The sequence below is a fragment of the Populus trichocarpa genome, chromosome 6 (genome assembly GCF_000002775.5).
Source record: "Populus trichocarpa isolate Nisqually-1 chromosome 6, P.trichocarpa_v4.1, whole genome shotgun sequence".
NCBI lineage: Eukaryota > Viridiplantae > Streptophyta > Magnoliopsida > Malpighiales > Salicaceae > Populus > Populus trichocarpa.
The window spans coordinates 24,310,735-24,327,410 of record NC_037290.2 but is presented as its reverse complement, the minus strand read 5'-3'; the positions used below and the strand labels follow the sequence as shown (position 1 = coordinate 24,327,410).

Genomic DNA, 16,676 nt, shown 5'->3' with positions numbered 1-16,676 from the left:
TGAGTGGTTTCAGGTTGAAAATAACTTAAAAAACATGAGTTCTCACTCCTGAAAATAGAAGCACATGGAGAAAGAATGCATGAAATTGTGAAATTAGAGGCATATTCCAATTATCTTTGTTTCTCTGAAATTGTAGCAGCCAGCAAATACATGGACGCCATGGAATCCAACGGGTTGAAACTTGGGGAACACATGCATGATATCTATACTTTTGAAAAGTAAATATGGAAAAATTATCCATCTGATTTTTTCTGAATGCTGGATTTATTTTGTTTAAGTTCTTTGATCGACTAGGGGAGAAGAGGAAATGTATGGCAATTTTTTTTAAAAGACTTTCTTGAATTCTGATGAGATTGTTCGAGTTATTTGGGTGCAGCCATGAAGAAAAGGTTCATGGTTGCATTAACTTGCAAGGAAACCGACGACTAATGATGTGTTTGCCACCATATCGTTTTCAAATAGACCTGTTTCCCAATAGTTTTATCTCCATCACTTGTTTTTCCCTGAAGTTAATTGAAATTGTTATCAAGAAAACTTAGAAGCAATGGCGATGTTTTCATGAAGAAGAGGTAAATACCTTTTGATTCGTGACTTAATGTTTTGTTCAATACGGAAAGACCAAAATTTTTGTTTATCTGCTGTTGCAATTGTGGTGACTTCGGAGAACTGGGATGCCATTCACAAATAACAAGATAATCAGAAGCTTTATCTGTTCAACGATGATAAAGAAATATGTTAATTCCTGAGTTCTATAAAATTTCACCACCGTTCATAGATGGTTTTTGTTGAGGGTTTGTAGCCATTTCGTTATTACAGCCACGCCTTGGTTTTTTTTTTTTAAATGAATACTAATATTAAAAATAAAAAAAATATTATTTTAATACATTATCTCTATTTACATTTACATCTTAATAATATAAACAATAATTACTATTACAAAAGGATAAATTAATTAGTGAAAACGGCTTGGCTAGGTCTCATTGATAACTGGCTCAAAAACTACACTTGGCTGTAATTGCTATGTTTAGCACAAGCCCTCAAAAACTATACTTCCAAGCCCTTACCAGTTGTCACCTGAAGAATTTCTCGTTAACAAATACACATTTGAAGACTTCAGTCTAAAAGCGCCTCTGTTAAGTTCGAACTTGTATTTCTTATTAATCTTTCACAGTTCATTGAGGAGAGCATAGACACAAAACACACGCCAGGAGGCCAAAAAAGAAGACAAAATAAATCTTTACTTGTATTTCAAGGGAGGGAGGCTAGATAAAGGTGCATTGATTAAAGAATGCACCTGTAGTAATTATGTTTATTCCAAGAACTTTTTCTTATGGAAAGGTTTTCATTTTTCCCATTTTATGTAGGCACTACAATTATTGTGGCAAAACAGAGAAAAAAAAACAGACAATCAACCAATTTGATATGGCAGAGAGAGGTTTTCGTAATTAGAGTGCCTGATTGTTGCTTCTACACAACTCGCTTAACAGCTGCATGCATAGCATCTGCAAGATGAGGGACTGTCTTTGAGCTCAAACCAGCCATGCTAATCCGCCTGCACAAGATCCATACATTCCTGATTAGAAATATTCAATACCGTTGCGAAAATTCAACCTAGAACCATAAGTGCATGCTTCTGTAGCAGGGGACCTGAAAACCAGGTCTGAATGCAGCTCTGGACCGCATTAACACCATATTTCAGAGAGGGAAAAGTTTGAGGGAGAAAAAGGAGTAAAGGGTATATCTTTTGTTTGGTGAGATGGAAAAGCAGAAAGATGGATGGTATGAGGGAATCATCCCTTTTCATCCAAGACGTAAACAGGGTAGGTAACATATGTAAAGATAATCATCAGTGTTCAATTCTAACAGGTTTAATTTCTATTATTACAGCATCAATACTCCACCTATAACTACAAGGGGGTAGAGATGACCAACTAAAGCATGCCTTATTTCCATCTTAATCCTTCCTACTAAGCATACTTTTTTCCTAATCCTCCAAGTTCTTGACCACTCCTGCCAAATAAATTGATAGAAGTACACAACAATTTCTTTACGGGGTAAACTACGGGTTTTGTTTCAAATGCACATTTTCCAAACACCAACCAAGCTTTCAATGTGCACCGTACATAGTTAAACCAGCAAAAGATTTTGAACAGATTTCTCCCAAAATGAGAGCTATAAAGTAGTAGTGTGACATAAAATATCAGATGCGGGCTTGGTTTGTTCTTTAATATACAAGAATAACACGGGTGACTGTAAGGAATAGAGCTTATTACCCATCTGATGTCATGTAGATGTGGTACTCTTTAGTCATGAAAGCAACTTGCTTAGAGTTCAGTCCAGTGAATGTAAACATTCCAATTTGTTTAACAATGTGACTCCAGTCACCGGGTGTCCCTGCAAAACAGGATGAAGATAAAAATATAGAAATTAAAATTCCAGCCAAGGGTATGGAATAATAAAACCACCAAAGCACCGATAACCCCCCAAGATCCATCACAGAAAATTATGACAGAAATAATACAACCACTAGAAGAACAAGGGAGGTAGAAGAAACACATTAAGTGACTACCAAACAGAGAAGAGAAACTCAAGAGTGGCTCACCTCTAGCATGCAAGGCTTCAAAGAGTTTCTGGCGCATGCTGATTATACGGTCAGCCATAGCCTTCAACTCGATGGTCCACTCATTGTACAAATCCCTGCGTGCAAAACAGAAAGAATTTGAAACAGAATATATGAACATGAAATCCACCCCACCTGGCTGTGGAAAAATGTTATTTCACTTCTAAGATGGAAGGAAAGAATAAGAAGTCCAGTGCAACTAGTGTCATTTGAGTTCATACATTTTTCCAATAGAAACAAAATTAGAAATCCGTGTTTTCTTTCCTTTCCAGATGGTACAGGAAGGGTAGTCAGTTTATGTAATTACCTGTCCTTTAGAATAGCAGCCACAATAGATGCACCATGAATAGGTGGGTTTGAATACATGGGTCTAATCACAAGTTTCAACTGGCTTTCAACCCTGCCTGCAACATCAGCTGTCTTGCAAACCTGTAAAGAAATGAATGCTGTGAGAAAGACAAGTCCGAGCTTGATAAAATCATGGGCTTTCCAGAACTCCACTAACATGAAGAATCCTCACTGATATTAGCGGAACTATAAATTTGTTTGATTTAAGAAAAATGTATCAGACAGAAGAATTTAGAGTACTTTTTTCAATTAACTAACACAACTCAGAATATGTCATTGGGTTTCGGTCATACAATGCTCAAAGCACCAATGCGCTCCCCATATAGCCCCATGTTCTTTGCATAACTCTGAGCTAGAAGAAGTTCACCGCCATCAGCAACAAACATGCGAACAGGCTGTGCATCAGCATCCAGACTTCCGCTTGCAAAACCCTGGGGTGCCAAATAAAACAAGTTAGATTGATATGAGATGATGCCAAGCATCATTTTCTATTGTTTTTGACAAAATCCTCGTGGGGCAGGAATCCAAATCTTCTGTTGTTGCAAAAGAAGTAGCCGACCTGATAAGCACTATCAAAGAAAGGCATCAACCCTTTTGACCTCATCAACTTCCTGATCTGCTCCCACTGCTGAGAAGTTGGATCAACGCCCGTGGGGTTATGAGCACAGGCATGAAGAAGAACAATAGCTCCAGATGGGGCAGAATTAAGGTCTTCCACGAGGCCTATTAGCCACAATAAAAAATGAACAGAACATTACCACACATAAAAAACAACAGTAAAATAAATTAAGACTAACAATTCCTCTACAAGATACGCAGGCAAGAAGAATGAGAAAAACTAGTCACAAACATTATTTAAGGAACATTTAATTAAATCCATTAAGCATCATGCAGCTGAATGGGAGAAATTGAGTGCAACACAAAGTATTCCATGGCAGATATTTATCCGGAGAAAGTAAGCACCCATTCATTGTTGAAAATCTAGAATTGTACACAAAAGGAACAGCAAAATCAAACGAATATATGGTTGCTAGCTTATATGGAGGAAGATTCCAAACCTTGGAAATTCAGCCCACGTGTTGCTGGATCATAATAGCGGTAAGTTTTGACAGATAACCCTGCCAAAGTGAAAATTTTAGGGTGGTTTCCCCATGTTGGCTGGGGAATGTATATTGTCCGCTGCAGACAAAATGACAATAAAAACAAAATGAATTCATCTTCCTACCGCTAATAATGATCCAAAAATGGTTAAATGAGAAAGAGCTTTACTTGATGATGGTGTTTTGCCAGAAATTCAGCTCCAACACGCAATGAACCAGTGCCAGACAAGCATTGAACTGTTGTAACCCTGTTCTCTTGAATTGCAGGGCTATTTCCAATGGGGGGAAAAAGAGAGAACAGAAAACAAGCAATTAGGAACAACCTCAGCTTATAATAATAAAGCACATGATGGACTCAAATAGCAAAATCCAAAACCAGAAAAGGGCAATCAATACCAGTTGGCACCAAACATAAGCTTAGCACTCAATTTATTGAATTCTGCCAATCCAGTAATAGGAAGATACTCCTTAACTCGCGACCTATACAGAAGTCAGTAAATAGAAGATCAACCACAACATTACATCCATGTTAGACTTGCGATGTCCAAGAAACAACAATTAGAGAAAAATCTCACCTGTCATTAACAAGCAGCTGCTCAGCTTTTCTCACTACATTCAAAACAAGAGGCTTTCCTTCCTGTTAACAATCACAAAAATCGTAAAATCTGGCAACATGAGCCTAAACCCACTTAATTACAACAAGGGTTTTATCTTATACATACGAATAACAACATCTTTGCTAGAAAAGTTTCAATATTTATCACGATCCAACAAAAATTACCACTAGAATAACACAACTTAATCCAAAAAGAAAAAAGAAAAAAGAAACTTACTTCAGTTCTATAAGCGCCAACACCCAAATTGAGCTTAACAGGACTGGGATCTTTGTTATAAGCAACAGTCACCTATAATTATTCATCACCAGAAAAAAAAAATCATAAATAAATAAACAAAGCGGCAATCTTTCGATCTCCCCAAGACATAACCAATCAAAATATGACAGCTGGGCAAAAGCAAAGAGATGGTTCCATTTGATCACTTACACCGAGGATGGGGTCTTCAGGACCGCGAACAACGTGGGAGAAAACAGAGTTGCTGTCAGAACCTGAAGTAGGAAAAGCCGAAATGCTGTCGTTCTGAGGGTCCATTTCAACACCAACAAGGTGTCTTGCTAATACGCTAATTCTGCGATCACTAGAAGAAGATGGTGATGTCAATTCTGGGTTCATTTTGCTTTGCAGTTTTTGTCGAAAAATTCTTTAGCTTTCTCGATTTGGCTTCTTGAAATTCTTGATTTCGAAGCGTTCTGTTCTGGGATCCTGTCTTCTAGTAAGAGAGAGATATGAGAAGGCTTCTTATAGCTTACGCGGCGAAAGATGAAGGTAGTTGTTTCTCATCTTTCTTCTTTAAACGGACAAATTTTCTAATAAAAACAAAAAAAAGAAGAAAAGAAACTAGTTGTCATTAAAAGCTCATCAAAGTCCTCGAAGTGTAAATTACTTCAATTACAGCTTCTGTTTTTGGTTATCTAATCAAATCAAAGGATAGATGCTAAAATGATTTTTTTATATATATAACTACACAGTTCAAATATAAATGGATTACCTAAAATATAATTAAAATAAGGATTTATTTTTCTTAAAAAAAATAATCTAAGAATATCTTAACTATTAGATTAACAAAACGATATAATAATGGATAATAATAATAATATGCCTTAGTATAAATGAAGTCCTCTCATCAAAATATAATTATATTTTTTAGATTAAAAATAATTATATGATGGATGCGTGACAAAATAATTGATTTTATATTTTAATCTCTATATGAATTATGGTAATCGTAATGTTAGATGGGTGATGATTGGACATAAGATTGGAAATGACAAGTCGTTTAGGAACTGCTATGAACTCTGGTTATTATTCAAGGACTGATTTACAGACAGCTCAAAATCTTGTCACGGTTCCGTGCTAAAAGAAGGTGAAGTGGGGCCCAATGAAACTGATGTGGCACGAAAGTCGAGGAGATAGATATGGGCACCCGCCACATTGGATAATATTTCATCATCTCCTACAAATTGAATTTTTGGACATGAATGATCTAGCTATTAAATTCAGACCGTCCGATGAATCGACACCGTAACCCATCCATCTAGAGCCTCTCTCGAGTAGAGTTTTTCTTTTTTTTTCTTACAAATTATCCTGAACATTGACTTGAATTAATTTAAGTGACACGATGGATCAATTCTTGAGTTGATTATGCTGACAAATCCAAACGAGTTTGGTTAAATTATAAAGACTTAAAAAAAAAATTCTTTTTTTAAAAAACATTATTTTATTTTTTTAAAAAAATTATCCAAAACAAAAATATTTAAAATTAGTCCAATGACTTGAAACGAGTCAAATCTTGAGTTGGTTTTGACAAATTTGCATCTAGTATTCTAATCTCAATTTAATCTTATGCTTTTTGTTTATGTATGAGTTTTTTTTAAAATAAATATTTTTAAATTATTTTTATTTCTTTTTTTTTTAGATTTTTCTTATATAGTATTATTAGGCTTTTATAGTTATTTTTGGATTGAAAAAATAATTTTTCTATTTTTATTTTCTTATGCAATATTAATAGAGTTTTATAAAAAATTTTATATAAAAAATTATAATAACTTTTCTATTTTTCTATTTTTGGTCTCTAAAAAGTTTTAAATTGTAACAAACAAACTCTGTTATTTGCATTACCTTTTGTTCAAAATCCTCTATTCTCCTCCTCCACTTTTAGATCCCTGGCCAACCACTCCAGAAATTCAGGATTCAATTCGTGGGCTCATTGTCCAGACCATCATTGGCCTTTGCCCCTTTTTATATGATTAATGACTTTATTAATTCTGGATTGTCAAAAGAAAAAAGAAAAAAGGGAAGAGATTAATTAGTTCTGGGACACACAAGAAAAAAAGCTTTGGAAATAAACGAGCAAAGTCCCTAACTTGATGGGAACCAATTCCTGATAATCTCACAGCATTGCTGCATTACAGCTTTATAAATTGATCCCTGTAACAGCTGAATGAATTGCATCAGCTAGATAGGGGACAGTCTTAGCACTCAGGCCTGCCATGTTGATCCTCCTGCACCATGGAAAGAGGCGAGGTTATAGAATATCCTAAGCCTTCTTCTAACCCTGACCTCTTGCATGGATTTGCATGCACCAAAAACAATCAGCATGGCATTCAAAAATTTCACTGATAGGATCATGACTTGGTCCATTCCATCCTCAGAAATTGTTTTGTTCAAAGCTACTAATTGCTAAGAATCTTTGAAGGACAGGGATAAATGTAGTTACCCATCAGATGACATGTAGATATGGTACTCTTTGGTCATGAAGGCAACTTGCTCAGCATTCAATCCTGAGAAAGTATACATCCCAACCTGCTTCATAATGTGGCTCCAGTCCCCAGGTGTACCTGATGAATAAGCAAAACATGTTCACTTCCTTGAGAACTACAAGCAGACCAATAGAAGCTAACCCTAAATCACCTTTCTAAAGCATAATTATGAATAAGAGCTACATATCAATCTTCAGAATGGTTTTGCAAAGACAAACACCGAGACACACAGATGGAAGACAACATTGCAAGTATTTCTGGTTCTCTTTTTACATGTTTACTGTTTCAAAGATGCAAGCTTATTAAACTTTGGTTATAACTAAATTTGGTTGCATAAAAAGGTCAAAGTCAATAAATTCGTATAACACATACAAAATGAATTAAGTAGCCTTACCTCTATCACGCAAAGCATCGTAAAGTTGCTGACGCAGGTGAATAATACGATCAATCATTGCCTTCAACTCAACAGTCCATTCATCAAACATTTCCCTACAGACATAGCAATAACAGACTTAAAAGAGGAGAAATATTTAACTATCTGGTTTTCTCATCAAGGTGCATCGGGACTCATTTCACACCAGTTATGATCTTCTCTATTTCATATTGCAGTGTTAATCATTATGTTTAATCTTCCTTATTCATCTAGTTAAGTTGCATCATCAGTTCTTCATTCCAAAACATAAAACGTACAAATTCTAAAACCATGTTTTTACCATGGAACATCAAACATATGTAGTTGATCCCAAAGAGGATATGTCATGTGCAAACTTATATTTGCATGAACAGAAGACACTCTCTAGTGGACGATTTTCATTGAAGAACTCCCAGACTCAAAATGTTGCTGGCTAACTTGCCATCAGAGAAACATACTACTGCTACCATACCTGTCCTTCAATATAGCAGTCACAATGCTTGCCCCGTGAATTGGTGGGTTTGAATACATAGGTCTGATCACAAGTTTCAGCTGGCTCTCAACCCGCTTCGCCACATCTGCTGTCTTGCACACCTATAAAATGGTCAACATTTTGAGCATCTGATAAAACAACAGCCATGACAGGAAGTCGTTACACAGACCCAGGGAAATCAAGAAAGTTTTGCATGCAAATCTATAAATATGCTGATTACGAGAATAACAGAAAAGTTTAATTAGTTAACAGAGTTTTTGAATACACAGACCAGGTCAAACTGATGGAAGTTTATTGCTAGAGCCTTACAATGCTAAGTGCCCCAACACGTTCTCCATAGAGTCCCATAATCTTTGAATAGGAGTGAGCTACAAGGCATTCACCACCATCTGTAACAAACATTCGAACAGACTGCGCATCCATATCCAAACTTCCGCTTACAATGCCCTAGAAGAGTGAAATCATGTAGTTAAAAAAACAAAGGAACAGGAAGTATATGAAGAATAGTTGGAGATTTGAGCTTCGATGTTTGTCTACCTGGTAGGCATTATCAAAGAAAGGTAGCAGTCCTTTTGATCTCACCAACTGTCTAATCTGCTCCCACTGATGAAGAGTTGGATCAACACCAGTAGGGTTATGACTGCATACTTGGAAAAGCACAATGGCTCCAGAAGGTGCAGAACCAAGGTCATCCAGCATTCCTACCCAGTAAAAAAACAACGAAAAGTTGAAGCCAAAGCCAAACGAATAACCATATCTGACACCAGTCTCTTTTGTGAGGGCCATAATTGCAGCTTTATTATATATCATTCTTTTTTAAAAGGCAACAGATCATTAGATATGAACAAACTATTGCAATAAAAGATTTATAGTTAGGAAAAGCATAAGATTTAAAATCAATCTAGATTATGGTAGCTTTAGTCATTTAGAGAATAGAACAGTTGAGAAATAAAGCTTAACATTGTTCACAAGAAGTATCATTCAAGGTGACATAAATTGATGGGCAAAAGTAGTAGAAGGCAAGAAGTTCTGCAAAAGAAGCAATAAAATTCCTAAACTAAACAAACCTTGGAAGTCCAGCCCTCGTGTTATTGGGTCATAGTAACGGTAAGTTTTCAAAGTTAGACCAGCTGCTAAGAAAAAATTTGGATGGTTTCCATATGTTGGCTGGGAAAGATAGACTGTGTGCTGCAGATATTAGAAAAAAAAAAATGTCACAGACATGCGATGATCATAATAGTCGATAACGGGAAAAATTAGCAAAAGAAACAGGACATTAATCTAAGTATGAGAAAAAGAAACAGGCAATTAAGATGAGCACTTTACTTGGTGGTAATGCTTTGCTAAAAAATCAGCTCCAGTCCTCAGTGAACCACAACCAGCCAAGCATTGGACTGTAGTCACTCTGTTCTCTTTCATAGCTGGGCTATTTACAAATTACAATAAGATGGAAGTATCAATAAAAGGCAGCTCTATTCCTATAAAGCAGAGTTTTAGTCGCAACCAACTTGTAAAATAACACAACTAAGTAAACCAGCTACCATGATTACATCATAATAGAAGTTTGTAGCAAAATGCATTCAAATATACACACAACTTGGAAGCCATGAGACACCTTTTTAAGCTTTTGTCTCCAATTCACAAAAGTTAAGACATTTGGTTCCTTGCAATAAATCTAACACAACTGCATGCAGGTTGCGATTATTGTACCTGTCAGCACCGAAAACAAGCTGAGCACTCAATTTATTAAATTCTGCCATTCCAGTAATAGGGAGATACTCCTTAGCAGCAGACCTGAATATCATAAAAACTTGAATTTCAACCACATTATAAAGTTGAGTTTGCAACAATTAACAATAAAGTACCTTACACATCATCAAGTAGTAGCTTCTCTACTCGTCTAACCACATTCAAAACATGAGGTTTTCCATCCTGTCATCACATCAATAAAGCCAACCCAAAATAAACCAATTTCGACAATATTAAACTACAATGGAAGCAAAAGGCACTCCTACACAGTTCAGCACTTTCACAAATTTATCAGCGCTAACTAATTTGCAATAAACGAGATTAACCTCCGTCCGGTAAACACCAATACCCAAATTCAGCTTAACTGGGCTAGGGTCCTTGCTATAAGCAACCATGACCTGTTCATTTATAACATATAAAAGGCATAAATGATCAAAAAAATCAAAACCCACCAAGCTATAATTAACATTCTTTGAAAATTCCACACGATACTTAAATTTCTCTGTACAATTTAACTGTACAGCACAAGTAATTCCTAATCATTTATCATTCTCAGACAGTGCAAAGTTTCTGGTTAATAAAATGGCTGCATTCATCAAGCAATCATACTATATACAAGTGGTTGAAAGAAAGAAATGAGAGTAAAGCAAGAAACAAAGACTGTGACTATAAAGACTACTGACAAAAACGATGATGAGAGTAAAAACCATGTGAGAATAGAAGAAAATATTACCGCATAAACTGGAACATCAGGAGCTCTAACAACATTTTCAAACACAGAGTCTCCATTGCAGTCCTTGGTTGTTGTCTCCTTGGTACTCAGAGATTCCATGGGGTGAGAGTTTCTGTTTTTGCTACTGTTTCTGCTTCTGTTACTGGTTGTCTTGGCTGTGTCCGCATAGCTTGTCTAGTGTCACTTATAGACGAACCACCCTGGACGTCATTTATTGGATGACGTGTCGTCTGTCTTTAAAGTCTAATCACCTTGCTACCCACTCTTTGTCGTCTATGGTCTCTGGAGTCAATCAATTACTATTATATTATTTCACAACCGGATTTCATTATCATTAACAAAAACTAACCGCGGACATATTTTGTTTTTATTACTCAGGGCATTTTGGTCTTTTAAATATTGTTTTTTCCGTTAATTTCATTGCCATAGTGGGTAGATTAGTCTTTTTGAACTTAATTAATTAATTTTTTATTTAAAAAATGACCTAACGCGTGGATATAAGTGATGCATGCATCGTCTTGCAGTGCCCAAATCACCATTTTTATTATGTTGTTGTAAGTGTCACTATTCTCTTTCTTCTGGCTCGTGTTAGTGACAATGAATTCAGTGATCTTTTTTTTTCTTTTTTTTTCTTTTTTTCCCATAAAAAGTGCACTTTTATCCTTTTTGTTTTTGATTTTTTAATTTCAGTCCTTATTTTTTATTTTTAATTTGTTTTCTTGGCTCTTTTATAAAAATTTTATTTATTTTCAATTTAGTTCTTCATTTACAATTTACCATATATTTATTTTTACAATTTGGTCCTTATTCATTTAATTTTTTTTTTCTTCTATAAAAATTTTATTGGTTTTCAATTTCATCCTTCAATCCAAGTTTATAATGGTTTAATTTTTTTTAATTTGGTCCTTATTTTTTTATTTTCTTCTTTATGTTAAAGTTTTTCTTTCAATTTAGCCCTTTGATCTAAATTTTTTTTATTACTCTCTAATTTAATTTTTATTTTGATATTCACACTCATTCATTTAATTATGATTTTTTTTATTTTATATCATTTTGTCTTATTGATTTTTTTCCGGTCTCATCCTTTGGCATTTGATTTGCTAGGGATTGAACTTCACCGTTTTTTCCGAGTCACGGGTTTGAAGAGTTAATATAAGTCAATATTTTTTTTTTACTTATTTTCTTTCCCGATTTCTTCATTCAAAATTTATTTTTTTTTTAAAAAAAAAGGCCTTCTATGAGGTTAGTCCTGACTTCATGAACAAGTTATGGGTTTCGAAGGATGACATGGTTTGACTTTGATCTTTTTTCTAGGTCCTTTAATAGAATTGATTTATTTTTAATTTCATCCTTGAAATTTTAATTTTTTTTAAATTGGTCCTCATGCTTTATTTTCACTTTCCTTTCTGTTGGGTTATCTCATTCCTCTTTTCTGTAGGGTTTTCTTTTACAAAGTAGCAGGTTAGCCTGATTTGACGCAAATATTTTTTATATAATTTTTCTTTTTGTTTTCATCACTCAACATTTTTTTATTGATAATTTTGCTTCGTTGTTTTTCTAGGTTTCCCTTCCTTGCGGTCGATTCAGGTCTCATGACCACAATCACGAGTTTTGATAGTTCACATGGGTTTGGTTTGTTTTTATGTTATTTTTTAAAATTAATTTTTTTTAATTTCATCTTTCAACATTTACTTTTTTGAAAATTAATCTTTGTGTTTTTTGTTTTTTTCTTTCCTTCACGTTTGTTTTTTTCTATAAAATCAAGTGTTTTACTCTTAGCTAACTCTTCATAAATATCATTTTATTTAATTAGATATGTGTATAAGCTTTTCAATTTATGTTTAAGAATCTTTTTATGTCAAAAAATGCGGTGAAAAAACTTGTTTATTCATTTTTTTTATTGGATAAAAAAATATTTAACCCATGACAACACGCTGGTAACATGGCTGGTGTTGTTTGGATTAGATATTTTTTTGTTTATATTAAGTTATTAACATTAGAAAACTTATAAAATATTTAGCTTTTATAATTAGGTAGAGATTTGAATATCAATTATAGTTATTGAACTCAGTATCATAATATGGTGATCAAGAAATTTCCATAGAGTTTTATTTGGAATGATTTTTTAAATCGATCCAATCAAATTTGAATGATCTAATAAGTTAATTTGTAATTCATTTGATCTAATTAAACCTCATTCAAATTCAATTGAATCAAAAATATTTTGTCATTTTAAACAAAAATAATTTACCTAAATTAACGAATGACACGGTAAGCAACCCATTAATCCATACCCTAAATCAGTTAATACTTAATACCCCTAACTCATCTAACAACTATCATCATGATAGCCATATTTTAGAGTATATATACATTCTTGATCAACAATTGAATATAAGGAATTTATTATATATGCTAGTTGCTAGATGATATGGTCGTAGGATTGAATAATTATTTTTGGAAGGTGAACATAGAAAAGGAAAGGAAACATGATGCTAGAAAAATATGGTGATGGGAACCATTGTACTAGATTATTTAAAGTTGGTGTCCAAATTTATATGGTGAGACATGGAAGCAACTTTGGGAGCATCTCTACGCATTTTTTCTAGCCAGGCTTTCATTGAACCTACAAAATTTCTCCATACATTGTATCTTAAGCATTGGTACAATGTACAGAACTTGCAAAACCTTTTGTTGTGCTCAACTGAAAGAGGGTGGAAGGGAGATTAATAAACAGTGTATGTTCTCTGAAATCTCCTTCTGAGTAAGCTCTTAAAACGTGACAAAAGGCTTCTTAGTGCATTTCCTCCTCCTAGAGGTAAACTGGTCCCACATCTTCTGCAAGTATGTCCTGGTCTCTCTGCAAATCCAGGTGATTCTGCTGGCACCAGAAAGGATTGAATAAAAACCGAGGTATCCACCTCCAGAAAGTCAGTTCTTGGCTCGCTACCTACTGCCCAAAGAATGGCAGCAAGTATAACGACACTGCTCTGCAAAATGATAACTACCAATATAAATTCCTGTGTCCTTCTCAGGAGAGAACAAACTAAATACTCTAATGACTAAAGTTTTGATGAACTATCAAACCTTTTGTGTTAGAGTTACCTGAGCCACCAAAATCAAGATCGTGATTGCACGGCTTATCTTTACATGGGTCAATATAAACATCTCAAAGTATGTGTTTTTTTCGCCCGTGTATGCAGAAATTTTCTGTAAAAGAAGACTAGGATAAATATGACATGAGAAGTACAGTCTTGTTCGCAAAATGTTTACGAATTAAGTACACCATGGAAATTAAATTCATGAACAAGCAGCTTATGACCAGCATCTGGGCATCATATCGAGACTCGAAAGTAGGCTCAGGGATCATATAGATTGGGTATTAAATCAGACTTGATTTCAGACTATTCTGCAGAACAAGCCAAATGCTGGGTAAAGGGGATGTGGAAACCACACCTGTCCTTCCTAGCTTCAAGATAATGCGAATTTACCAATAACTAAACCGTAGATGCTAATCTGTGTCTCAAAATGGTTGAGATAAGCTTTGACCATATTATGGTCACATTACTAAGAGCATCTCATTTATATATTAATCAGATAACTTAGCGCAAGCATACCTTTCCCCAGTCCGTCTTGAAGAAAATCGCGAAGACCACGGTCGCCTCAAGGGAAAGAAGGCAGCAGATGGTAACAATGTACTGAAGTTTAAGTCAAGGACGGAAATTATATGTAGCAGACTTAAATGTTACAAGCAACATGTAACCATAATGGATGGCGAGCTTCCTCTAGAAGCACAGATAATGAGCTTATATTAAGGATGTCATGATCACTGGTTAAGCAGTCCTCGAAAATGATAAGGCTTGAAATGCTTCAGAGTCTCTTTTGTTCTTTCTAGTTATGTTAATGATAAGCAGAAAGGATACGAAAAGGAGAGTAGAATTGCTGATGCGATTAGCTATAATATGACCACCGACAGTGCTTAAGCAGACAACAATTCCCACTCCTAAAAATGTGAATATAAACCTGAAACCAGGAAAAAAAAAAAAAAACTTGTTAGAATTCCGAGGAGCCATTCCTTGGATCTCTTGAATCAACCATGAATTGATATGTTCCTTCCTCTATGAATGATATAATCTCAATTCATCGAAAAGGAAAAGGATTCCATAAAGTGATGTTTGAAGGAACGTGTGTGTAGTTGAGAAGAATAAGAGGGGATGGGAAACATACCATGGTGCTAGAGGAGATTGCCTATGAGGGAACTTAGCAATACCTTGATCCCATTTCTTTTCCAGCCAAAGTGAATATATGATGATTCCAGTCCCACACAAGAGCATCATCAGGTTGACTATCCTGATTGAGTTGCGCAAGCAACACCTTGCACACTTTGTCATTTCTGGTATTGAATCTACCTGTGTTGAGCAGCTATCATAACCAATACTGGTAGGCAGAAGAATAATAAGCTCCTCTCAAGCTTATTTCCCATTTGAAACCCAAGTGCCGCCATGCTCTGCTGAATTGGTGTAGAAAGGGAGCGGGGGTTGGTGGTCCGTAAGCATGTGCGAAGAGTGGGTTCTACTGATATTGTTTTGGTGGTTAATAGACACACAGAGGGTGTTCCTGGTGTGATTTTTTGCACGCAAGAGGATGGGAATTGCACTTCCTTTGAAAGGTAGATGAGAGATGCACATCAAGATATACAGAAACCACCAAGCTGAAGGCAAACCTAACAGTCAAGTGTGCATGGAGCGACAATAAGTAACACTGTCCAATATGCTTTTCTTTCCACAAAGACTAGGTTAGGAAAAATCAGTACCATAATCTGTCAAAACAATGAAATCCAAAAATAAAAATAAAATCTCAGGTGTAGCTTAACTAATTAATTCCTTCGGAGTTTCGCAAATCTTTGAGTCATTAAAAATTTACATGATTAATAATTTCAGGATTCATAAAATTAATCGGGATATGTATAAGTAAATTTGAACATCCATGTCAATAAAAAAAAAACTATAAATAAATAAAATGCAACGTTTTGATGTCCCAACACCTGCACGGAACACGCAAGGGCCAGTAGAAGTTAGAAAGGAAAGGCTTCCTGTCCAGCACAGAAGACAGCCCACATGTTGAAAACGGGATGCCTCGCAGGTGGTCCCGAGACATTATAGAATGTTCGTGACACAATGTTGATTGGAGTTTTTTTGGAAAAAACTTAATTGGAGTTTTTTTGAAAAAAAAACCTAGTATGACTAAAAATTTCAGCCGTGAAAATTTATTTGTGAAAATAATATAATTTATTGAGACACACAGGTACACGTGCAAGATCTTAATGGCATAAATATTTTTATAGCCTTTAAACTCTATGCAAAAAAAAATTTTGATTGGTCACGCATGTGCATCTCACTGTGTTATTTTTATAAATAAATTTGCAGCTGTGCTAGCTAAAATTAGATTGCCCTCAAGTTCTTGACGGCAAGAGTTCTTGACGGCAAGACAGGCTTACTTGCAAGGGCTGCATTACCTCGTTCTTGACTAACAAATTGGCGGTACACATGATCAAGCAATCACATCCTCGCAAAGGCACAAGGAGAAGGAACAGTACAGTGGTGCAACAGGCAGACATCCTAACCATTTCATGAAGCGAATACCAGTCTAGATAATGGCTGGAGTGGAAGGTAGCAATCTCTGCCACTTTCAACTGCAATTTAATAAGGGCCTCTCTCATGCCCACAATTTTTGTTTCCATTACAGCACCTGGTACTTGTTCATTTTTCCAGCAATTAATTAACAGCCTAAACTGCTCGTAGTCCTGAGAAGACAGCATCCCATTATAATAGTTAAAGAGTAATGA

The 16,676-nt window shown here is 35.2% G+C and overlaps 3 protein-coding genes across 3 annotated transcripts; all 3 read right to left on the bottom strand.

Annotated features, from left to right (window-relative positions):
• Window positions 1–1,220: 1,220 nt before the first annotated feature.
• LOC7471542 (aspartate aminotransferase, cytoplasmic) lies at window positions 1,221–5,461 on the bottom strand. The gene is made up of 12 exons (XM_002308582.4): window positions 5,112–5,461; window positions 4,902–4,973; window positions 4,644–4,705; window positions 4,465–4,548; window positions 4,238–4,337; window positions 4,027–4,147; window positions 3,528–3,691; window positions 3,262–3,399; window positions 2,928–3,049; window positions 2,603–2,697; window positions 2,274–2,394; window positions 1,221–1,552 (listed from the first exon to the last, which is right to left on the bottom strand). Exons 1-12 carry the CDS (start codon window positions 5,295–5,297, stop codon window positions 1,468–1,470), a joined length of 1,350 nt encoding a protein of 449 aa, XP_002308618.1. The 5' UTR covers window positions 5,298–5,461; the 3' UTR covers window positions 1,221–1,467.
• Window positions 5,462–6,867: 1,406 nt separating this feature from the next.
• Window positions 6,868–11,008, bottom strand: LOC7471541 (aspartate aminotransferase, cytoplasmic). Its single transcript, XM_024602488.2, has 12 exons — window positions 10,832–11,008; window positions 10,425–10,496; window positions 10,220–10,281; window positions 10,060–10,143; window positions 9,676–9,775; window positions 9,417–9,537; window positions 8,887–9,050; window positions 8,659–8,796; window positions 8,329–8,450; window positions 7,839–7,933; window positions 7,402–7,522; window positions 6,868–7,186 (listed from the first exon to the last, which is right to left on the bottom strand). The coding sequence occupies exons 1-12, from the start codon at window positions 10,928–10,930 to the stop codon at window positions 7,099–7,101; spliced, it is 1,266 nt and encodes a 421-aa protein (XP_024458256.2). The 5' UTR covers window positions 10,931–11,008; the 3' UTR covers window positions 6,868–7,098.
• A 2,319-nt stretch (window positions 11,009–13,327) lies between these two features.
• Window positions 13,328–15,586, bottom strand: LOC7471540 (tetraspanin-19). The gene is made up of 5 exons (XM_002308580.4): window positions 15,059–15,586; window positions 14,755–14,854; window positions 14,449–14,529; window positions 13,937–14,041; window positions 13,328–13,821 (listed from the first exon to the last, which is right to left on the bottom strand). Exons 1-5 carry the CDS (start codon window positions 15,220–15,222, stop codon window positions 13,558–13,560), a joined length of 714 nt encoding a protein of 237 aa, XP_002308616.3. The 5' UTR covers window positions 15,223–15,586; the 3' UTR covers window positions 13,328–13,557.
• Between the last annotated feature and the right edge of the window lie 1,090 nt (window positions 15,587–16,676).